General features: G+C 42.6%; 1 protein-coding gene and 1 pseudogene across 10 annotated transcripts in view; one reads left to right on the top strand and one right to left on the bottom strand.

Moving 5' to 3' along the window:
• adam22 (ADAM metallopeptidase domain 22) overlaps positions 1-25012 on the top strand; it is a 252306-nt gene that overhangs the window by 56052 nt on the left and 171242 nt on the right. For all 10 annotated transcript variants that reach the window (XM_055655426.1, XM_055655417.1, XM_055655409.1 and 7 more), the window contains one exon: positions 2588-2654. In XM_055655426.1, coding sequence (XP_055511401.1) covers positions 2588-2654 — 67 coding nt within the window. The remainder of the gene's footprint in view (positions 1-2587; positions 2655-25012) is intronic.
• On the bottom strand, positions 2117-2233 carry LOC129716480 (U6atac minor spliceosomal RNA; annotated as a pseudogene).

Raw genomic sequence — 25012 nt, 5'->3', positions numbered from 1 at the left:
ATGCACAGTCATGATTTCTGTTCAGCACTGTTGCAGTATGCTGATATCTTCCTGGATATTCTGACCAATGGTGCAATTTAAGTGCATTGTAACTAGGATGAGTAAATATCCAAATACCTTGTGCTCTTTTTAACAACATTGTTTGAATTCTCAAGTTCTTCCATATCTTAAAACAATCTATCTGTGATATTCTGTTTTAACTATGGAAGGAATAAGTAATTTTAATAAATCATATCCATTTCCAAATCTTTGTTGCAAAACAACTTAATTGTCTAATAAAATCTTTAAAAAATTCCAGAAATCTGAAATAAAAACAGAAAATAGTGGAAAAATCAATAGACCAGGCGGAGATCTGATTAATAAGGGTGTCAGGATTTATGGGGAGACGGCAGGAGAATGGGGTTGGGAAGGAAAAATACATCAGCCATGAATGAATGGCTTGATGGGCCAAATGGCTTAATTCCGCTCCTAGAACTTATGAAGACTGTGGAAAGAGCAAAATAGTTTTGAGTCTAATTGTGTTAGTGATATTGTCTGACCTAGGATATAAGCCAGACCGCACCAGTGGAACATGAAAGAGTTGAAGTTAATCAGAAAAGGAGTAAACTAGAAATCGAGTACTGAGAGGTATGGATGGGGATATGTGTTCGGTTGAGTGAAAAGCAGGTGAGATAAGTGATAAATGAAATATATGCACAGTGAATAAAAGTGAAAATTGTGGAAAAAAACATTGGATAGATCAAAATGACGTTTAAGTAAGAAATGCAGAATCATCTTGAAGTGTTGAGTTTGGGAGGCTGCCTCTATGATCTTGTGTTCAGCTTCTTTCAACTCTGCCAGTATATGAGACAGTTGTGATATGGCGGAGCACATAATTTAAGAACTAAACAGGCAAAAATTTGGAGTAGTTGCTGTGGACCAAAAAAAATGTTTATTTGATTTATGTTTGGTGTTCTTGGTGATGAAGAGACTGCTTTGTGAACAGTGTATGAAGTATACAAAATCGTAACGAATGGGTGCATGGGGTCCTGGATTGTAAGAAGGGAGGAGATATAAGGATTACGTCAGTATAGCTGGCAAGCATAAGTTCTTAAGGGATATACAATTCTTAAGGGATTGGACAGGCTAGATGCAAGAAAAATCTTCCCGATGTTGGGAGAGTCCAGAACCAGAGGTCCCAGTTTAGGAATAAGGGGTAGGCCATTTAGGACTCAGATGAGGAAAAACATTTTAACCCAGAGAGTTGTGTATCTGTGGAATTCTCTGCCACAGAAGGCATTGGAGGCCAATTCGCTGGATGTTTTCAAAAGAGAGTTAGATAAAACTCTTAGGGCTAACGGAATCAAGGGATATGGGAGAGAAAGCAGGAATGGGGGACTGATTTTGGATGATTAGCCATGATCGTATTGCATGGTGGTGCTGGCTTGAAGGGCCAAATGGCCTACACCTGCACATATTTTCTCTGTTTCTATGTTTCTAAGTGTTCTGGAAAGGGGACGGTGGGGACTGGTTCCAATAAAGTGGCCCCAGGCAGTTACAAAAGGCACAGTCCCTTCAGAATTTTGAAAGTGGAGTCCAAGTTATATATGGTTATAAGTATGTCTTGCACAAATTCAGTTTTCATGCCTTCTGTTCTGCCAGTTTAATAAATAAAATAACCTTTGGTTATATCTTCTATTCTGTTTTATTTTTATTTAAAAACGAATAAATTCCTCCGTGAAGTAGGCTGTTTGTATTTTTTTCTTACGCTTTGTGCGCAGTGGTTAGGGTGCAGCGTTGATGGAAAAATAAAGAAATAATGATCAAATGCCAATTTTGCACAATTTAATTTGCTTGTAATGCCTTGTGAAAGTTTGCTAAAATAGTTTTGTTATGCTTGGCAGTAGTGCTTCTGTTACAGGAGATTTGATTTGTTTAATGTGGCTGATTCGACTGAGCTATGTCGTGGGTTGGGGGAGAGGGAGAAAGATTTGTGCATGCACCATCATTCAAGAATGGAGCAGGCATTCACTTAAAGTATTTTTTGTGGCATTCACAAATACAATAAAACAATGTTCCCAGTTAGGATTAAACTGGTAACTTTTCATACACAAGCAAACAGGATAACCTCTACACTATAAAAATATGCACATGATGCTACAAAGAAGATGGCAAAACCTAAACTGGTGTGTTGGAAACTCACTGGGTGCTCTTTCATCTTTACCAAGGAGAACCTTTTCTTTTCATATAATACAGTTTGACCTTTCCAAAAATTGTTCATCTGTTTCTTCTTACCAATTTTGGGCAAACACCAATCAAATTAGAATGTTTCTGCCTGCGTGAAACCTCTTTACAATTCCTATCTTCTCTAACAAATTAGATAAAGAATTTCAGAAAGGTGACTGCAATTGAGTTGTCATGCAATTTCACAACAAATCCTGCGAGTTCTACACTTTAGATACTTGTTGGTAGTGATTTGTAATTTTTAATAAAATGCTTGAAGTTAACAGTCTGAAAGTAGATCTGATTAATAATAAATCATTGCCCTCAATGTATTTAGCGTTTATGTGTTGACTAATTTAAATTTTTTTTTTTTTTTAAACATTAGTGATCTGCTCTCATCCCAGTATGTGGAACGAACTGTTGATGCATGGGGAAAAACTGTTCATTCAGTGGTAAGTCAGATATTAATTGTGTTTTTTAATCCTTCAAGCTTGTTCAACTAAGAATGTCCGATCAAATTTATTTATTTCGTGCCAAGTGTGGTCGCATCTAATTGACCTTTAGTGTGAAAAGAAAAGAACATTTGAACAGATAGAATAATGGTACCTTTTGTTTATAATCTGTCCTAATAAATTAAAGTTCTCAGAAAAGTTTATTCACATATTTTATGAAAGCATTATATTTGTGAATTAATTAAAATTGTTTCATGCAATTAATAATCATTAAAACCCACATGCTATGCTGATATTGTGTATTTCCTGCAGATCTGTGTACATACATTTTGTGAGTGTAATTTACAAAGAAGTTTTAATGATTGTGAAAGTTATCTGTGGATCATGCAGTTGATTTTGGGGTAATTTTTTGCAGATAAAGGGATGTCTGACAAGTGGGAGGTTTTCAAAATTGAGATAGCGTGAGTTCAGAATCAGCATGTTCCTGTCAAAGTGAAGTGCAAGGCTGTGTAAGAGGATGCTGCAGATGCTGATTTGTAACAAAGATAGACACAAAATGCAGACACAAGACACAAGATAGGCACAAGATACATAACTCAACAGGTCAGGCAGCATCTCTGGAGAGAAAGGTTGAGACCTTTCATCACACTAAGCCTTCAGACTAAGTAGGGTCGCAACCCGAAACGCCACCTATTCCTTCTCTCCAGAGATGCTGCCTAACCTGCTGAGTTACTCCAGCATTTTGTCTATCTTGAAGGGCAAGGCTGGCAGGAGCAGAGAACTTTGGATGATGAGATATTGAGTTTCCAGTCAAAAGAAAGGAGGTTTATGTCAGATATAGGTAGCTATGATCAAGTGAAGCCCTTGAAATGTATTGGGAACATAGGAGTACACACTTACGAAGGAAATCAGAGGGGCAAAAAGGGGACATGCAATAGCTTTGGCAGACAACGTCAAGGAGAATCAGAAGAGATTATAAGGACTAAAGAGTAAGATGGGAGAGAATAGGACACATTAAAAATCAACAAGGTCAACTATGTGTGGAACCACAGGAGGTGGGTGAAATCCTAAATGATTTTTGCTCATGCTGTAGGCTAACAGTCCAAATCATCTTTGGTCATTGCATTTGTACGTTTCTATGATACTCTAATGGATGCACATTAATCCATACACAGTTTCTAATTGCCTGCTCTATTATGGCCCAGTGAAAAGAGTTTAAAGATCCACGATACTATAAAATGTGCATAGTGTTATAATTATATGTGCATAGATTGGTCCCTCAGCCCAATATGTCCATGCTGACCATCAATTACCTATCTGTATTAAATGCATGTGCCAACATTTGTTTTAGTATCTTTAATGTTATGAAATACTCTGTAGGTACAAAATTCCCTGAATATCCCAGTGTAGGACATGTATTCCAACTTCATTCAGCAGTGTTTACAGCCTGCTGCTGTGTGAGCCTCCACAATGACTAGTCTTATAAAACACAGGATGACTCATGCAAAAAAAATCTTTTGCAGGAGAATCCTTGGCGGAGACAAATAATACCATGCTTATTTATATATGTAAATTTGTTTGGAAAAAAAAGCACATTTGGTTTGACCATTCTGATTATTTTATAGTTCTTTGTGGTTCTGCAGACAATACAGAATTGTGCCTCACATGCTGCCCAAGCATCGACATCACCAGCAGCCTAACTAACATTCCTGCCTCACCAGCATGAAATTTCCTAACTAGAAACATTCCTGCCTCCAGCACCGCCAGCACTGGCATTGTGCAGTAGTTCATCCAACCCTTTCAGTGGCTGAGGGCAGATCTAACTCCCTTTTATATAGCCAATGAACTGGCCTCAACTATGTGGGGCTCTCCAGAGAATATTTTTCTCCTCATCTCTGATTTCCACCTATCCTAAACTAGGAATTAAAAGAAAAAAAAAGCCTGTTATAACCGTTCGTTATCCGTTGAACAAGAAGCATAGATTTTAGTTTCACAGTCATTCATAGTGGTACCGAATTACTGAAAGGTTGTGGCTGGAAGAAGGCTATTTGGCCTTGTGGGTCAATGTTGATTTTATCCACAGGCGATTTAGCTGACTCTACTCCATAATCTATCTCCATATCCCTACCAATCCATTCCTCTTTGAGTAGATGAACAGCACCAATATGTCTAGGTGAATCTAGCAGCATTAGCCAACACCAAGCCACCTTCTTCCCTATTCCAACTCTCACCTCAATCTCTCCCAGATCCTGACCATTCTAATCATGTTTAGCCCTGGGTCATGTTTGATTCTTTTCCAAATCACTTTCACTGGTTCTTGATTGCTCCAGCAATGGGAATGGTTTCCCTCTGCCTTTGCTATCAAATCTCTCAACCTCCTCTGTTCCAAGGAGAAAACCCTATCAACATATAGGAGCAAAGGCAGGAGAATGGGGTTGAGAGGAAAAGATAGATCAGCCATGATTGAACGGTAGAGTAGACTTGATGAGCTGATTGGCCTAATTCTTCTCCTAGAACTTATGACCTTATGAGCAACTGTTTTCTTCGGAGTCATTTTAGTATATCTCCTCGGCATCAGGGCTACTTGCATACTTGACTATAAAAGCAGCAGGTAATAAACAGAACTATGTGATCGAAGCTCTGCAGTCAACCGCATCTTGTTGTGAATGTGCTGGACAATTAAACAGTTAATGGGATGAGAACATCTTCAGCGATGTCTATGCCCAGCATGCAAGCGTTAAAGAAAATGCTCTGTGACCATGTTCAACCAGAAGTTATGAATAAATAATCCATCTCAGCTTCCTTCTCAGATCCCCACCATCACACAAGCCCGTCTTCAGCCAATTCATTACATCAGAGTATTTCATGTAAGTTCATTCGATTCGCTCCACATGATAACAAAAAAAACCAAGAGCACAGGAGGCACCAAATGCTACAGGACTAGACAACATTCCAGCTGTAATACTGAAGATCTGTGCTCCAAAATATGTTGCACCTCCAGCCAAATTGTTCAGTACAGTTGTACTACTGACAATAAGGGCAGCACAGTTGGGCAGTCGTAGAGCTGCTGCCTCACAGTGCCAGATATTTGGGGTCAATCCTGACTGTGGCTGCTGTCTGTGTGGAGTTTGCATGTTCTCCCCGCCACCACTTGGGTTGTTTTTGGGTGTTCAGGTTTCCTCCTACATTTCAAAAGATGTGGAAGTATGTAGATTAATTGGCTTCTGTAAATTACCCCAGTGTGTAGGATGGGATAGCGTAAATTAGTTTGCAGGTGATCAAGTGGACTCGATGGGCCGAAAACTGTTTCTACACTGTAGCAATGTTACAAAATTTTAAAAATCAAGTCTTTAATTTATCCCATCAGATAAAGCATAAAAAGAAGTTTAATTTGACACCTAATTCACTTTCATATCTTCAGTATTATAAAAAGTTATGGCCATTTTCACTCAGAAATTGGCATCTTGTTCCCTATTGCTTTTTCATTGACTTAACACAAAAGCTGTGATCGAGAACATTTAAAAGCCAATAACTTTCTTAAAATTTAAGAGAACTGAAAGAAATTTTCAGTTATTATAGATTGAAGCATTCTGAAACAAATATGAAACAATCTTACTTAGATGACTTGAAATTAAAGCATATAATTAGTTAACCTAATTGTAGCTAATCACAAAATTCAATTACTAGATCTATCCATTCATCCATTTCTTAAGAACATCTATCCATTTCTTAAGAATAGATTAACATTTTTAAATAGCCTAAGTGTCCAAATAACATTCACACAAGAATTCAGAATATAACATAATTTTTAAATCTCATTGTCATGGGTTTATAGGTCAAATGGAAGGAATTTAATGTTTATACTTGTAAATTAATGGCCATTTAAATCAGCTTGCGAGTGGGATTTTCTGGAACGGGACCATTTGGAACGTTCAGGCTGCGGTGAAAAATAGTCCCCCATATCGGCAGCAAATACACTGCCGGTTTCTTCGGGGGAAAAAATCACCGTTTCGCAACTTAAAATGTGAATTAAATACATCTTAAGAAACACTTTTATACATAAAAATAAACTACTTTCTTTTACCTGGTCCTCCATAAAATCCGTCCCAGTTGTCGGCATTGACGGCTTCAGAAGCTGATTTTAAAATCATTCCAGCGATTAACTTGTCGGGTGAATTTTTTTTAAAAACACACAGAACGGCCGTAGGAACGATTCTTTAGCAACATCTTGCACTCCAACAAATATAATTCAGGACCAGGTCGGGAAAAAACCCCGTTTTAACCCCACCTCCCCCTCAAACGCGCCAAAATCGCGCACACGGCCAGTGGCAGAATTGCAGCGCCGATGAAGGTAAGTTTTGTAACATACACTGTATCTCTAAACTCTAAACATAGAACATTGTCCAGGTCGCTGGACAAAACTGACTAATTATTGTCCGTACCTATTCTCAATTATCAACAGTGCTCTCAAGTGGCATTTAATCTAATTATCAGTAACACTTATCACTAATTACCTAATCACCAATGCCCACTTTGAGTTTTGTCAGGGCCAATTGGCTCCAAACTACGCATTGGTCACCGTATTGGTTATTGGAGATCAATAGTCCCAGCTTGAACATCACTGCAGTAGTTCCTCAGGGCACTGACCTATGCCCATCCATCTTCAGCTTCTTCATCAATCACTTTTATTCCTCAGATGGTCTGAAATGGGGAAGTCTGCTGATGATTGTACAATGCTCAATACCATTTGCAAATCCTCAGCCCGTGAAGCAGTCAATGCCTACTTGAACAAAGACTTTGGCATAATTCAGGCATGGGCTGATATGAGGCAGTAATATTCTTGCCATTAGGATGCCGGGCAATGATCATCTATTTGAAACAAAATCTAACCACCTGCCCTTGATATACAATGGCTTTCCAATAGCTGAAATCCCTTCTTTCACCTGCTGTGTATCTTGCAGATGGTGGACATTACAGCCAATGTTCACACGTTATAGGAATAGAATTAGGCCATTTGGCCTATCGAGTCTAATCCGCCATTCAATCATGGTTGATCTCTCCCTCCTAATCGCATTTTCATGCCTTCTCCCCATAACCCCTGACATCTGTTTTAATCAAGAATTTGCCTATCTATGTGTTAAAAATATCCACTGACTTGGCCTCCACAGCCCTCTGTGGCAATGAGTTCCACAGATTAACTACCATCTGTCTAAAGAAGTTTCTCCTCACCTCCTTTAAAAAAGAGCGCCCTTTAATTCTGAGGCTATGACCTCTGATCCTAGACTCTCCCTAGAAACATCCTTTCCACCTGCAGTCTACCTATGCCTTCAGATATGCTCTAGTGGCAGAAGGTGCTAACATTTAGGATTGTTGATAGGATGGCTGAGAAGCAGTTTGGTCCTGGATAGTATTGACTTACTTCACCATTGTTTGAATTGTGCTTATTGGACAATAGGGAGAGTGTTCCGTCATATTATGATGTGCCATATTGATGATGAAGATAATTGTGGTGTCAGAAAGTGAGGTGCACATGCAGAATATCAAGCCATGGCCTGTTTTGGTAGTGCTGGTTTGAGTAGATTATAGTCAATGGTGACCTTGTTGCCTGCAGCGGCCGTTAGGCTTGAAAGAGCAGATGCATTCTGGATCATTCTTCATAAACAGAAGCTGGTTAACGTCTGAGTTAATTTGATTGGTAAGGGTGTCTGGGGTTATGGGGAGAAGGCAGGAAAATGGGGCTGTGAGGGCAAGATAGATCAGCCATTTTTGAATGGCTTAATTCTGCACCTATAACATGAACCTTATGAACCTGAGTGCTAATATACACGTGTCTGGTCTTCACTCTATACTGCACAGCAGTTCCCCGCCTAGACTGGTAAAGAACACCAACCGAACCTATGACCTCTATCTCCAAGAGTGACGAGAGCAGCGGGTGCTTGGCAACACCACCACGTTCAGACAGATCTCCAGAGCACAAAGTCCTGACCTGGAAACGTCACTTTTCTTACATCACCAAATCTAAATTAGGGAATACGCTGCTTACAGCAATGTAGGACTGCCTTCACGATGGGGCTGCAGTGGTTCAAGATGCCAGCTCACCATCACCTTCTCAAGGGCAAAGTTGGTCTAAATACTGGCCTTGCCAATGATGTCCACATAAATGTCTGGCATTCCGAACCCATTGTGGCAGCGGTGGAGTTAAAACAATGAAATAACATAGAATTAAGTTGAGTTTATTGTCATATACAGAAGTACAATGAGGTGCAGGTACAGTGAAAATCTTGCTTGCAGCAGCAGCATCACCACAGGCACATAGATTCAGACAACACCAAGTCATAAATAATACAAACTTTTGTAAATTGTACATTAATTAAAAAGCTAATAACAAGAGTGACAATGACAGTATCATCATGGAAACAATGTGGTTCACTAATTTCCTTCATGTTGCCTTGTTTAATCTTCATGTGATGTCAGACCCATTAATCTGGTTACCTATTAATTCTCATTTCAAGAGCAATTAGGGACGGATGTCAAATGCCACTTTGTCAATGCCTGTGAATGGATAAAAACAAGCCAGACAATCTCAGATGCCATCTGTTACAGGAAATAAAGTAATGTTGCTTGACCTTGAGGAATAATAAAATACATTTTTATTTCATTCCCAAGCAGCCTATATGAATTACGGTTTAAATGAAACTATTAAATAATACAAAGTGCAGTCCTTAATGGAATCACAGTGCAGATCCATTCCAAGTGCTCCTGGATCTGAATAACATTAATCATTTGGCAAGCAAATTTATTCTCTCATACTTGTTTAGATGGCAAAAATTAGTCTTGAAAAGTGAAGTCATCAAAGTACATGATAGCACGTACAAATTTTATATAGAACAGTAAAGTGCAGGAAGAAGTCCTTCAGGTCATGATGTCTGTGTCAAATGTGATACGAAATAAAACTAATCCATTCTGCCAGCATGTGATCCATATCCCTCAATTCCAAGCAAATGCATATTCCTGTCTAAAAGCCTTTTAAATGCGACTATCATATCTGCTTGCACCATCACCCTTCATTTACATTACAACAGATCGATTACCTGTTCACACTAATTCTATGTTATCCCACTTCCTCATTAATTCTCCACACATTGGGGGCAATTTATAGAAGCCAATTCTCCTACAGACCCACAAATGTTTGGGATGTGGGAGAAAAGCCTGCATTCACAGGGAGAACGTGCAAACTCTACACGGACAGCACCCGTGTCAGGATATTTTACTCAGATCTGATAAATGGTTATAATATTAGTTAAGTTTATTAGTATCACGTATACTGAGATACAGTGGAAAAAACTTTTGTTTGCATGCTATCCTGTCAAAGAAAATACTATACATGATTACATTCAAGCCATCCACATTTTACAGATAATGGATAAAGTGTACAACATTTAGTGCAAGATTAAGTCCGATTCAAAATGCCTGATGGGAGAGGGGAGAGGAAGAATATTTGAAAGCTATTATGTTGGAGAGTGTGGATGTTGAATAGGATTATCTTGAGCTGTTGAAAGTTATTGCAGCTGCATTTATCCAGGCATCATTCTTTGACATTCCTGGCTTGTATCCTATATTTGTGGTGAGAATTTGAGGGCGTCAGATGAGCCATATATATCACGCTAAAACTCATCTTCTGCTTCAACCTTGTATCCCATACATACAGTGGCTGGCAAAAGTTTTCATACCCCTTGAACTTTTCTACATTTTGTCATGTTACAACCACAAACGTAAATGTATTTTATTGGGATTTTATGTGATAGACCAACACAAAGTGGCGCATAATTGTGAAGTGGAAGGAAAATGATACATGGTTTTCAAATTTTTTTTACAAATAAAAAAAATGAAAAGTGTGGCGTGCATATGTATTCAGCCCCCTTTACTCTGATACCCCTAAATAAAATCCAGTGCAACCAATTGCATGCAGAAGTCACCTAATTAGTAAATAGAGTCCACTTGTGTGTAATCTAATCTCAGTAGAAATACAGCTGTTCTGTGAAGGCCTCAGAGGTTTGTTAGAGAACATTAGTGAACAAACAGCATCATGAAGTCCAAGGAACACACCAGACAGGTCAGGGATAAAGTTGTGGAGAAGTTTAAAGCAGGGTTAGGTTATAAAAAAATATCCCAAGCTTTGAACATCTCACGGAGCACTGTTCAATCCATCATCTGAAAATGGAAAGAGTATGGCACAACTGCAAACCTACCAAGACATGGCCGTCCACCTAAACTGACAGGCCGGGCAAGGAGAGCATTGATCAGAGAAGCAGCCAAGAGGCCCATGGTAACTCTGGAGGAGCTGCAGAGATCCACAGCTCAGGTGGGAGAATCTGTCCACAGGACAACTATTAGTCATGCACTCCACAAATCGGGCCTTTATGGAAGAGTGGCAAGAAGAAAGCCAATGATGAAAAAAAGCCATAAGAAGTCCCGTTTGCAGTTTGCCACAAGCCATGTGGGGGACACAGCAAACATGTGGAGGAAGGTGCTCTGGTCAGATGAGACCAAAATTGAAGATTTTGGCCTAAATGCAAAACGCTATGTATTGCGGAAAACTAACACTGCACATCACCCTGAACACACCATCCCCACTGTGAAACATGGTGGTGGCAGCATCATGCTGTGGGGATGCTTTTCTTCAGCAGGGACAGGGAAGCTGGTCAGAGTTGATGGGAAGATGGATGGAGCCAAATACAGGGCAATCTTGGAAGAAAACCTGTTAGAGTCGGCAAAAGACTTGAGACTGGGGCGGAGGTTCACCTTCCAGCAGGACAACGACCCTAAACAGACAGCCAGAGCTACAATGGAATGGTTTAGATCAAAGCATATTCATGTTAGAATGGCCCAGGCAAAGTCCAGACCTAAATCCAATTGAGAATCTCTGGCAAGACTTGAAAATTGCAGTTCACAGATGTTCTCCATCCAATCTGACTGAGCTTGAGCTATTTTGCAAAGAAGAACGGGCAAAAATTTCAGTCTCTAGATGTGCAAAGCTGGTAGAGACATACCCCAAAAGACTTGCAGCTGTAATTGCAGCAAAAGGTGGTTCTACAAAGTATTGACTCAGGGGGGCTGAATACTTTTGCACGCCACACATTTCAGTTTTTTATTTGTAAAAAAATTTGAAAACCATGTATCATTTTCCTTCCACTTCACAATTATGCACCACTTTGTGTTGGTCTATCACATAAAATCCCAATAAAATACATTTACGTTTGTGGTTGTAACGTGACAAAATGTGGAAAAGTTCAAGGGGTATGAAAACCTTTGCAAGCCACTGTATATGGCTATTTTAATTTAGCTATTGGTTGGTGGGAATGCAGTTGTCAGTTAATTGGTTGGGCAAGTAGTAAGTGATTTTAAGAGATAAAGTACAATCTGCCTGACATGGGAGGGCTTGACTTCCATTAACCTTAGTTCTACTTAAAGCTTTTTGTGCCCATTTGCTACTAAGGGATGATGTAATGGAGTACAGCATGTGCAAGTGAAGAAATGTTTACATTTTGTTCACTAGCTGAGTAATGTCCGCTACACTATACAGCTTTCAGATCCAAATTTGTATTCTTGTAACTTGTAACTGGCTTGGAGGTGTAAACATTTATCTGCCAGCATGCAGAGTTGTTATAAACAGTATGCATCATAAAAGGAGTGCAGAGGAGGAAGCAAGTTATGCTCTTCTGAAGGGGAAATCCTTTAAAACCGAGATGAGAAGAACTTTTTTTCACAGCAGAGAGTGGTGAATCTCTGGAACTCTCTGCCACAGAGGGTAGTTGAGGCCACTTCATTGGCTATATTAAAGATGCAGTTCGATGTGGCCCTTGTGGGGTCAGTCTGACAAAGGTCTGACAAAGGGTCCCGACACGAAACATCACCTGTCCATGTTATCCAGAAATGCTGTCTGACCCGCTGAGTTACTCCAGCATTTTATGTCTTGTATATTCAGTATTGCTTTTAGAAAAATTGGCACAAATATAGAAACATAGAAATAGGTGCAGGAGTAGACCATTCAGCCCTTTGAGCCAGCGCCGCCATTTAATATGTGGGAAGATGCATAAGTGGGCATGGCAGATGAAATATAATGCGGATAAATGTGAGGTTATCCACTTTGGTAGCAGAAACAGGAAGGCAGATTACTATCTAAATGGCGTCAAGTTGGGAAAAAGGGGAAATGCAACGGGATCTGGGGGTCCTTGTACATCAGTCTATGAAAATAAGCATGCAGGTACAGCAGGCAGTGAAGAAAGCGAATGACATGTTAGCCTTTATAACAAAAGGAATCGAATATAGGAGCAAAGAGGTCCTTCTGCAGTTGTACAGAGCCCGAGTGAGACCACACCTGGAGTATTGTGTGCAGTTTTGGTCCCCAAATTCGAGGAAGGACATTCTTGCTATTGTGGGAATGCAGCGTAGGTTTACAAGGTTAATTCCTGGGATGGCGGGACTGTCATATGCTGAGAGAATGGAGCAGCTGAGCTTGTACACTCTGGAGTTTAGAAGGATGAGAGGAGATCTCATTGAAACATATAAGATTGTTAAAGGCTTGGACACACTAGAGGCAGGAAACATGTTCCCGATGTTAGGGGAGTCCAGAACCAGGGAGTCCAGAACCAGGGACCACAGTTTAAGAATAAGGAGTAAGACATTTAGAACGGAGACTAGGAAACACTTTTTCTCACAGTGGTGAGTCTGTGGAATTCTCTGCCTCAGACGGTGGTGGAGGCAGGTTCTCTGGATGCTTTCAAGATAGGGCTCTTAAAAATAACGGAGTGAGGGTATATGGGGAGAAGGCAGGAATGGGGTACTGATTGGGGATGATCAGCCATGAGCACATTGAATGGCGGTGCTGGCTCGAAGTGCCAAATGGCCTACTCCTATTGTCTATTGTCTAATATGACCATGGCTGACCCTCTAAGATCAGTATCCCGTTCCTGCTTTTATCCCATATCCCTTTAACCCTAAGAGCTAAATCTAACTCTCTCCCAAAAGCATCCAGTGAACTGGCCTCCACTGCCTTCTGTGACAGAAAATTCCACAGATGCACAACTCTCTGGGTGAAAAAGCTTTTTGTAATCTCAGTCCTAAATGGCCTACTCTTAAACTGTGACCCCCTGGTTCTGGTCTCCCCCAACATCGGGAACATTTTTCCTGCATCTAGCCTGTCCAATCCTTTAAGAATTTTATATATTTCTATGAGACCCTCTCATCCTTCTAAATTCCAGTGAATACACGCCCAGTCGACCCATTCGTTCATCATATGTCAGTCCCGCCATGCCGGGAATTAACCTGGTGAACCTATGCACTCCCTCAATTGCAATAATGTCCTTCCTCAAATTAGGAGACCAAAATTGCACACAATACTCCAGGTGCAGTCTCACCAGGGCCCTGTACAATTGCAGTAGGACTTCCTTGGCTCCTAAACTCAAATCCTCTTGCAAGGAAGGCCAACATGCCATTAGCTTTCTTCACTGCCTGCTGTACTTGCATCTGTCACAAGGGAGGCCTGGTCTCTCAACACAACCCGTTCCCCAATGCAATATTCCACCACTCACCCGTTCACCCAACGCAATATTGCACCAATGGGGGGGATAGCCCCCAACTGTGCAGACACTGCTCATTTCCCCTCACCACCCCCCCCCCCCCCCCAGCACTCCCCCCCCTCTTCTTCACCCTCCCTCGTCTTTCCCCTCTTCTCGTCCCTTCCCCAATCCCTCCCTCACCTCTACCTCCTTCTCCTTTCCCCTACCCACAATCCAGGCACGTGCCGTGAGTAATTACTCAAGGTAGGCAGTCAGTCAGTCGGCTTTTAAAAAAATCTTAAACCGCGCGTGCGCAGATTGCTCTCCTATCCGTAAAAATGAAAAATAAAAATAAAGAAAGTAACAATTCAATTTGCCCAAGGCTTCCAAATCTCCTTCATTCTGAATTACTGAATGGGTGGGGGGTGGAGGGTGACGGCAGGTGGAGAGATGGTGGGAAAAACGGGAGCACACCGGGACAAGTTGAATCAGTTGTGATCTCATTGAATGACAATACTAGTTCAAGGGACCAATTGGGAGGAGAGTTCCTTTCACAGCGTGTAGGGAGTCTGGCCAGGGGTAAAGTTGCGGGGAGGGCAGGAGAGTTGAGAAGGAGGGACTCGGGGATCATGCCAGTAACTGACTCGCGGGCGCGGAGCCACCGCACTGTGGCCGGGGAGGGAAGTAGCTCGGGTGGCTGCGAGCGGCTGCCGGGACCTCAGCGCCTTCTGCCAGCCGGCTAACCTCTGGCAGTGCTCTCCGTCTGAACAGTGAGGGGACCAGCTCAAGAGCAAAGATCATACAGTGGAGCAGGTCAGCGGGCGATGGATAACAGGATTGTGGGCAGTAGAGCTTACTCCTGTGTCAGCGTGAACAAGGGACCAATTGAGGTTACTTACACTGACACGTGGAGGAAGCTCCACCGCCCGCTGTGCTGTTATCCGTCGCCGCTGACCCGCTGACCCGCTCTTGAGCTGGTTGCTGACATGATCTCCGATCCCCCCCCCCCAGCGGTGCTGTCCTTTTACAGCCGCTTCCCACTTTACAGCTGCTTCCCATCAGCTGCCAGCATGAGGGATAGACTTGGCTATATCTCAGTACAACAACACCGTTCTTGATGTTGCTGTACTGAGGGATAGCCAAGTCTATCTTTCTTGGCTAACAACCTACCCTTCGGCCGCCAAGATGCAGGTACATTTTCGTGCCTTCATTTTGGGTAAAAAATAGCGTATTCATTGCCGGGAAATATGGTATTTAAAAAACATTTAGCTCAAAGAAATCTGCTTACGACATTATTTGTACACGAACTCCATTCTTCTCTCTTTGTTTTTTAAAATTGTCTTAAGATAATGACAATCCATGTTTGAAAAACCCGCCAAGAAACTTGCGCTGCGCATGTCCCGAAGGCTGCTGTGCATGCGCAGTACGCAGTACACGCTGCAAAGGCAGAATTTCAGCTGCCTTCAGCTTCCCTTATCATTGACGGATTGAAGCAGCGTTGACGGCACGTGAGCTGCACAGACTTTCACGTATTACATGTACTGCGCAAGAAAGGCATGGAGAATAACGGGAGAATTATGCCTACCTAAGAGATCGATCTCTAGGAGTTAGGCATAATTCTCTGTGCCTTTCATCGATCTCTAAGGTAGGCATAATTCTCCCGTGCCTTTACTATTTATATTTAATAATTATCATTTTATAATTTTAGTCAGGGTAGGCAGTGCCTACCTTGCCTACCCTGGTGGCATGTGCCGCCTCAGTCACTCCCTCCCTCCCTCCATCCATGAAAAGCAGCATCTGCAGTTCCTTCCACCACAGGTCATTCATCGTTAGCTGTGGTTCAGATCCCGTTGACTTGACGATTGAACCAGTTTGCATCGTGTGTGTGTATGTCTCAAACTCCGCGCAAACTGCTCGGCCACTCTGCAACTTGACTCTCCCTCCCTCCCTCTGCCCACTCTGGCTCAGCCGCCGCTCAGCTGTCCCTGTCCGACCGCCCGCTGCTGCCACTCGGCCCGTTCACGCCCTGCCCACCTGCTCGCTGCTGCAGCTGGACCACGAGTGTGGTGCGGGTGGGATGGAGTTGGTGTTTGTCGGCCTTTGGCACCACGAGTTTCGATGAGCTGGTGGAGAAGATCTCCTCCAAGAAGGCCATGAGGGTGAGTTACTGCAACAGCGGTGGCGGAGGGGATTGACCCGGAGGGGTCGGGTGGACGGGACCGCCATTGCCGCAGAGGGCGGGCGGGGGAGAAGGGTGAGTGATAGGAGAGAGAGAGATGGGACCAGGGCCTCCACTGGGCCTCCACTGAACCCCCCGCCCCCCCCCCCCCCTGTCCTCCGCCGGTGGTTGAGGGAAATGATAGACAAGTTACTGTGAGGAGGGGAGAGAGGAGTTTGTGAGTGAGGCGGGATAGGCCGCCACCGGTGGGGCTGGAAGGGGCGTCGCCATCCCGGTCTTGGCATTGACTGACAGGAGGAGAGACCAATCTGCGTGGCGCTGACTGAAGGAATCTGTGCATGCGCGTTTTTTAAGCTTTATAAACCTCGATAACGTATACAAAACTCCACCGATCGGATCAAAACCTGTTGCACTCGCAGCACAGGAGAATGGTGAGGAACCTGACAAAAAGTCGTAGCACTATCGTGTACAGTTTTTGAGCAAATAGAAAAACCCCGCAAACAGGAAGAGCACTAGATCAGAGTTTTAGTCATGTATAGAAGATGTACAAGCACACCCAGGTCTTGTTACACCTCCCCTTTTCCTAATCTGACACCATTCAGAGGAAGAATATTGAACGTTTATGCCTTCCATAACAGTGAGGAATGTGCGGAATCCGCAGTGGTGGATGGTTATGCTAACTTTTATATAGTTGTGTGTCTTGTTGCTTTTTTCTCGTATGGCTGTATGATCATCCACAAACTTGGAGATGTCACATTTAATTCCCTCGTCTAAAATGTGTAATATATATTGTAAATAACTGAGGCCCCAGCACTGAGCCTTGCAGCACCTCACTGCCTGACCTTCTGAAAAGGACCCGTTAATTCTGACTCTTTGCTTCCTGTCTGCCAACCAGTTCTCTATCCAGGTCAATACCCTACCCCCAATATACCATGTGCTCTAATTTTGCACACTAATCTCTTGTGTGGGACCTTGTCAAAAGCTTTTGAAAGTCAAGAGTAAATGGGTCCTTTTCACAATGGCAGGCAGTGACTAGTGGGGTACCCCAAGGCTCAGTACTCGGACCCCAGCTATTTACAATATATATTAATGATCTGGATGAGGGAATTGAAGGCAATATCTCCAAGTTTGCGGATGACACTAAGCTGGGGGGCAGTGTTAGCTGTGAGGAGGATGCTAGGAAACTGAGGGTGACAATGGATAGGCTGGGTGAGTGGGCAAATGTTTGGCAGATGCAGTATAATGTGGATAAATGTGAGGTTATCCATTTTGGTGGCAAAAACAGGAAAGCAGACTATTATCTAAATGGTGGCCGATTGGGAAAGGGGGAGGTGCAGCGAGACCTGGGTGTCATGGTACACCAGTCATTGAAGGTAGGCATGCAGGTGCAGCAGGCAGTAAAGAAAGCGAATGTTCTGTTAGCTTTCATTGCAAAAGGATTTGAGTATAGGAGCAGGGAGGTTCTACTGCAGTTGTACAGGGTCTTGGTGAGACCACACCTGGAGTATTGCGTACAGTTTTGGTCTCCAAATCTGAGGAAGGACATTATTGCCATAGAGGGAGTGCAGAGACGGTTCACCATACTGATTCCTGGGATGTCAGGACTGTCTTATGAAGAAAGACTGGATAGACTTGGTTTTACTACTCTCTAGAATTTAGAAGATTGAGAGGGGATCTTATAGAAACTTACAAAATTCTTAAGGGGTTGGACAGGCTAGATGCAGGAAGATTGTTCCCGATGTTAGGGAAGTCCAGGACAAGGGGTCACAGCTTAAGGATAAAGGGGAAATCCTTTAAAACCGAGATGAGAAGAACTTTTTTCACGCAGAGAGTGGTGAATCTCTGGAACTCTCTGCCACAGAGGGTAGTTGAGGCCAGTTCATTGGCTATATTTAAGAGGGAGTTAGATGTGGCCCTTGTGGCTAAGGGGATCAGGGGGTATGGAGAGAAGGCTGGTACGGGATACTGAGTTGGATGATCAGCCATGATCATATTGAATGGCGGTGCAGGCTCGAAGGGCCGAATGGCCTACTCCTGCACCTAATTTCTATGTTTCTATGTTTCTAAGATACACCACATCCACTGGCTCTCCCTTATCCATTCTACTTGTTACATCCTCAAAAAATTCCAGAATATTAGGCATGCATGATTTCCCTTTCATTAAAGCACCTCTCCATTTCATGCATTCAAGTTCAAGGTAATTTGTAAATGTAAAAAAATGGAGTCCAATGTAACTAAACTGTTAAGCATCATCTGGTAAAATCATGGAGTCATACAGCGTGGAAACAGGCCCTTCGGCCCAACTTGCCCTCCCCGACCAACATGTCCCATCTTCTCTGGTCCCACCTGCCTGCATTTGGCACATTTCCACCCAAACCTGTCCTATCCATGTACCTGTCTAATTGTTTCTTAAACTTGCAATAGTCCCTGCCTCAACAACCTCCTCCGGCACCTCGTTCCATACAGCCACCACCCTTTGTGTGAAAACAATTTCAGTTCTATAATTTTTCCATGGAAATATAAGCCTGAAAAGAATCTGGGCAATAAAGATAATTGTAGCCTGTTATTTTAAAACAGTTGTTTGGACCACACACAGTCAATCTGTAAAAGCTCAGGAGCAGGAAAAGGAACTTGTGTAGCAACAAAATGGATTATGACTCCAGATTATTTTACAGTAAATAAAGACCAACTGTAAAATAAATGACAAATACCAACTTTCACTTTGATTTCTGATAGTTCATTTAAAATATGGGGTGGTATATTCTTGGAGGCATAAGAGACTCCCGATGTTATTATCTGGAGCAAAAAAAAAAACTGCTGGAGGAGCTCAGTAGGTCAAGCTTATTCTTGTTTTTCTGTGTATAATTTTTGTTTTTCCTTTATCAACATCCTTTTCCAATCATCTGGCATTTTTTTGTACAAAGCATGGTTCGTAGGTACATCCCGCCCGAGGGCAATGCTCAAGATCTGAAGTCATAAGTTGAAATAACAAAATAGAAAATCTAGAACTTGAATCAATTTAAATAAATGGATTAAGTTGGACTCAAGTACTATAGGGCACAGCTTTAAGGTGAGAGGAGCAAAGTTTAAAGGAGATGTGTGGGGCAACTTTTTTACAGAGTTGGTGCTGAATGCTTGGAAGGTGCTGCTGGTGGAGGTGGTTGAGGCAAATAGGATAGTGGCATTTAAGAGATTTTGGAGAGGCATATCGATATTCTGGGAAAAGAGGGATTATGTGCAGTTTAATAAGAAATGGCCTTGGCCTCATGTCTGGCACAGACATTATGGGCCAAAGAGCCTTTTCTTGTGTTGTACTGCTCTATGTTCTATGTAATGTAATGTCCTATGTTCTATGATGATCAGCCATGATCATATTGAATGGCAGTGCAGGCTCGAAGGGCCGAATGGCCTACTCCTGCACCTATTTTTTATGTTTCTATGTAAATAAATGCTAAGTGAACATTGGTTACAGTGAGACTGCAGGATTGTTACAATAACCTCTAATGGAGAAAATTGGATCTCCTATTCTGGTCTGGGCTTTAAATTATTCCATGCTCACATCTGTCCATTGACTGACCTGGTGAACCACTTAGTTTAATCTAATACACTGTGTGTGTAATTTAAGCCTAAGGTCCAGAGCAGTTCAGAAATACTTCACATAATCGCGTTCACAAGAGCAGTATGGCAAGGGCATTGTGCATTGGTCCTTGCAGTGATATCCACATCTACAAATGAAGAAAATGTCCATATATTTGTTTGCTATTGATTGGAAAATGTTATTTAATTCATATGTTCCATCTAGACCGTTATGGAGCTTCTTTTCCTTTTCAGAAATTGAATGAAAGAGACAATTATAGAAACATAGAAACATCGAAAATAGGTGCAGAAGTAGGCCATTCGGCCCTTCGAGCCTGCACCACCATTCAATATGATCATGGCTGATCATCCAACTCAGTATCCTGTACCTGCCTTCTCTCCATACCCCCTGATCCCGTTAGCCACAAGGGCCACATCTAACTCCCTCTTAAATATAGCCAATGAACTGGCCTCAACTACCCTCTGTGGCAGAGAATTCCACAGATTCACCACTCTCTGTGTGGAAAAACGTTTTTCTCATCTCGGTCCTAAAGGAGTTCCCCTTTATCCTTAAACTGTGACCCATTGTCCTGGACGTCCCCAACATCGGGAACAATCTTCCTGCATCTAGCCTGTCCAACCCCTTAAGAATTTTGTAAGTTTTTATAAGATCCCCCCTCAATCTTCTAAATTCTAGCGAGTACAAGCTAAGTCTATTCAGTCATTCTTCATATGAAAGTCCTGACATCCCAGGAATCAGTCTGGTGAACCTTCTCTGTACTCCCTCTATGGCAAGAATGTCTTTGCCATATTGTGTGCATAACATCTAGCGTTTAGCCAGATATTTGGACCCACTGTTTCCCTTGGGGGCATAGCTGACTGGTAGAATGGGAGAAGATGGGAAATTCCACAAGTTGGCCTAGAATGGCTGTTTCATTCTGTATATGTATTTCATTCTGTCTGTTTTTACATAAGCTATTGTGCAGAGATTAAGGTGTATTTTTACAGCTGACTATGACACATTTGGAGAACGTGGACTCCAACATCTATCTTGGATTCCACAAGTTCCACACAAAAGCCCATTTGAATTGCTTCTCTTTCCTGTTTAAGCTTTATTTTAAGTTGTCATTTTTCTTGGGCTCACCAAATGAGCAGGATGAGAAATTATGGTTGGGATCCTGTTGGTTTTTATAATTTTATTTTTGGAAAGTATCTAACTGAGTCAATTTGTACATTCAGTGCATACATTTACAGACTTAGGAAGTTTCTCCTGGTTTCTAATGAGAGTTGCATTTCCTGCTTTTTCTAACATAGTCATTGAACAATACAACAGAGGAATGGGGCCTCTGACCCACATTGTTTGTGCGAACATGATGCCAAGTTAAACTGATCTCATATGGTTGTACATCACTGGTTCAACGGTGCTTTATTGTCACATGTGCACATAGTAAAATTATCTTCTTATAAACGGTCTAATAGAGTATCACTATACCATCCCCGATTTGCAATTGTACAGATATAGTCTACTGAGCTCGCATGCAAGAGGCGCTATGTTTTGCCGCTATTTTCAAAGTCCAGTCCACGCTGAAGTTGTTATGAGCAGTGCTTGATTCAGGCAAGCCCCACGCTGCTGTGGGCACTCCTGCCATTGCCTTCCTTGGTCGACCAGCAACCGACGTCCTCTCCTTGCCCGTTCACCTTTGTTCCCCTGGGGGCGCCAGCTGCAGCCAGCAGTTGACCCGACCCGGGTTCTGTTTGCTCTCCTAGCGGGACCTAACTCCTCTCCCCCGTCGTGTCCTTCATCAGCGCTGGCTCCATCCTCCTGGTCTCCAGTCTTCGGGGGACAAGCAGTGGCAGCTCGGCAGGCTCCCCCTTTCAGTCTGCGGTCCGCAAGGTCCAGGCATGGGCCAGCTCGACAGATACCCCCCTGTACGACGCGATGTGCCAGGTCTCGCATTCGGCTGCTCTGGGTCTTGCGTTTAGCCGCACTGGGTCTTGCATTCGGCTGCCGGGTCCTGCATTCGGCTCTGCAATGTCTTGCATTTGGCTGCACTGGGTCTTGCGTTCAGTTGCCGTCTGCCAGCTTGACTGCTTCCCCTGTAGCGGGGAATAATCTTTATCCTCTATGCCATGCACTTCTACGTGTCTATCTAAAAGCCTCATATCTAAATGCGTGAAGCTGTCATATGGCTAGGTCACCTGTTGAAGGTAGATTTGGCAATACCACTTCTAATATCAAGGGATTATGACATCAAGAATGACATATGCCAAATCAGTCGGTCAGCTGTCAAGTGACAGGGGCAGAGGCGCAGTTTCGAAGAGGCATCATATTTATCACATTCACCTTGAAAAGGACAGCGCAAAACATTGCAATATGACTGAGCTTCTGAGAGTGTGGAGGAAAATAATGAGTAGATGCATTGCCAACACATCAGCCCATTTTGTTTCTCCTGCTCATTTCAGCATTTGCTTCTCTCCATGTACAGTTTTCCACAGCCAGGGCAGACCCTTGAGACTCCAAACAGCATGCTATGTGCATTGATAGTCACAAGTTGGTCAAAGGAGCTCCAGGTGCTGTGGGCTGGTGTGCATCAAAGTCTCTCTGGTGACACATGAGAATGCAGATGCTGGAATGTTGAGGAATTAAAACAATGTGCGGGAGGAAGTCAGCGGGTCAGGCCGCATCCGTGGAGGGAAATAGATAGACGCTGGTTGCATCGTCATAGATATAACACAATGATACCATAAATGAATGAACCTCAAAACTGCTTGTACCTTATAGTGCTGTGTGTGAAGTTTGTGCGCATTTATGAGGGAGTTAGGGAGAAGGAGTAAAATTGGCCAAAGTACCTCTTCTCCTGAACTTGGTGATGCATGCCCATTACGTACATAGAAACATAGAACATAGAAAATAGGTGCAGGAGTAGGCCATTCGGCCCTTTGAGCCTGCACCGCCATTCAATATGATCATGGCTGATCATCAAACTCAGTATCCCGTACCTGCCTTCTCTCCATACCCCCTGATCCCTTTAGCCACAAGGGCCACATCTAACTCATCTTAAATATAGCCATTGAACTGGCCTCAACTACCTTCTGTGGCAGAGAATACCAGAGATTCCCCACTCTCTGTGTGAAAAATGTTTTTCTTATCTCGGTCCTAAAAGACTTCCCCCTTATCCTTAAACTGTGACCCCTTGTTCTGGACTTCCCCAACATCGGGAACAATCTTCCTGCATCTAGCCTGTCCAATACCTTAAGAATTTTGTAAGTTTCTATAAGATCCCCCCCCTCAATCTTCTAAATTCAAGCGAGTACAAGCCGAGTCTATCCAGCCTTTCTTCATATGAAAGTGCTATTATGCGGCAGGTTTCCAGATGGACCTCCTTTAAGATAGTACCCGTTTTATTATTTCTGAGTCTTTGCTATTTGTGATACAGTCTCTTCCACGTTTTGCTGTTTGTTGGACTAACAGCAAGCCGATTGAGATGCTATGAAAAACACACATCCAGGAACAGCCATATGGTCAACCAGCACACCCAACTGTGTCAGCAGAAGTCTACACATCATGCATCTAGGTATTATAACATGGATGAGGCATGTTACTCCTTTGGAAGCTGTGAATTTAACCCAGATTTCCATTCAAAGTTTCATCCTTATTATCTGCCCTTCTGATGATTAGATTTTCAGGATATCTAGGTTGCGAGAAGGCTTGGTATTGGCAAACAGCAAATGTCAAGCAGATTGTTAGGCCACATGTTATGCCATTTATTTGGTAAATCACTGTGAGCAGAGGTATTATGTGGGTAATAAGGGACACAGGGTGGAATATGAGCATACAGACGTGGAGAGAGGAGCAGGGTGATTAAGGTGGGGCGAGATGGTGGGAGAAACGTGTGCACACCCGATGGGGGAGGAGAAAGAAGGGGGCATAGGGGATTATTCCTTGAAATTGGAGAATTTAATATTCATACTGTTGGAGACACAGGGAACAGCAGATGCTGGTTTTCAAAAAAAGACAAAATGCTGGAGTAACTCAGTGGGTCAGGCAGCATCTCGGGAGAACATGGATACGTGATGTTTCAGGACGGGACCCTTCCTCAGACGGATCATACTGTTGGTCGTATGCTAGCCGAGTGGAATATGAGGTGTTGTTCTTCCGGTTTGTTTGTGGCCTCACTCTGGAAATGGAGGGTGACAAGGTTAGAAAAGTTGGCTTAATAATGGAAGGGGAGTTAAAATGATTAGCAACCACGAGTTTCTCGACCACTATTAGCGACCACGACCACGTGGTCTTTTAAACTACACTCTTTTTAGATGGTTCAAATCTTAAAGGGCCTGTCCCACTTTCACGACCTAACTCGCGACCTCTGCCGAGTTTGCCCTTGACTCATACTCACAACATGGTCGTCACGAGGTTGTAGGAGGTTGTAGGTAGGTCGTAGCAGGCCGTGATACTAGTCGTAGGTACCCGTGGCATCAAGTAGGTCGGGACGTTTTTCTAGCATGATGAAAAATGTCCACGAGTAAAAGAGGTCGTGAATTAGGTTGTGAAAGTGGGACAGGCCCTTAATTGTGCACTTGGGTTGTTGAAATATCTTCTGTATTTCCAGATGTTTTTTGCCTTAATTAACCATTTTAGAGTTGGAGATGCAGTTTAACAAAGTTTTCACTATCATCACCACCAACTCCATTAAGTGTAGCAGTTTCACTAACTCGATTAGAGTTTAGTAATGAACTTTCTTTAAATTACACGCATTTATATGAAGCACCTGGTATATTCATGTTATAATAGAATAATGATTAGAATTAAATCTAATAGTGTATGTTGCGAAAATATAAAACTAAAATAGAACTGGGATATTTAAAGATCGATAATTGTATCAATGTTTCTCTACAAATTAGCCTGAGTGATAAGGAATTATAATAACTCTAATGTCAGAGTCATACAGCATGAAAACATGCCCTTCAGCCCAACTTGCCCCACACCGACCATCTGCACTGGTCCCACTTGCCTGTGTTCGGCCCATATCCATCTAAACCAATCT

The sequence above is a fragment of the Leucoraja erinacea genome, chromosome 2 (assembly GCF_028641065.1).
Source record: "Leucoraja erinacea ecotype New England chromosome 2, Leri_hhj_1, whole genome shotgun sequence".
NCBI lineage: Eukaryota > Metazoa > Chordata > Chondrichthyes > Rajiformes > Rajidae > Leucoraja > Leucoraja erinaceus.
The sequence above is the reverse complement of the archived record's forward strand: the minus strand, read 5'-3'. Positions and strand labels throughout refer to the sequence as shown.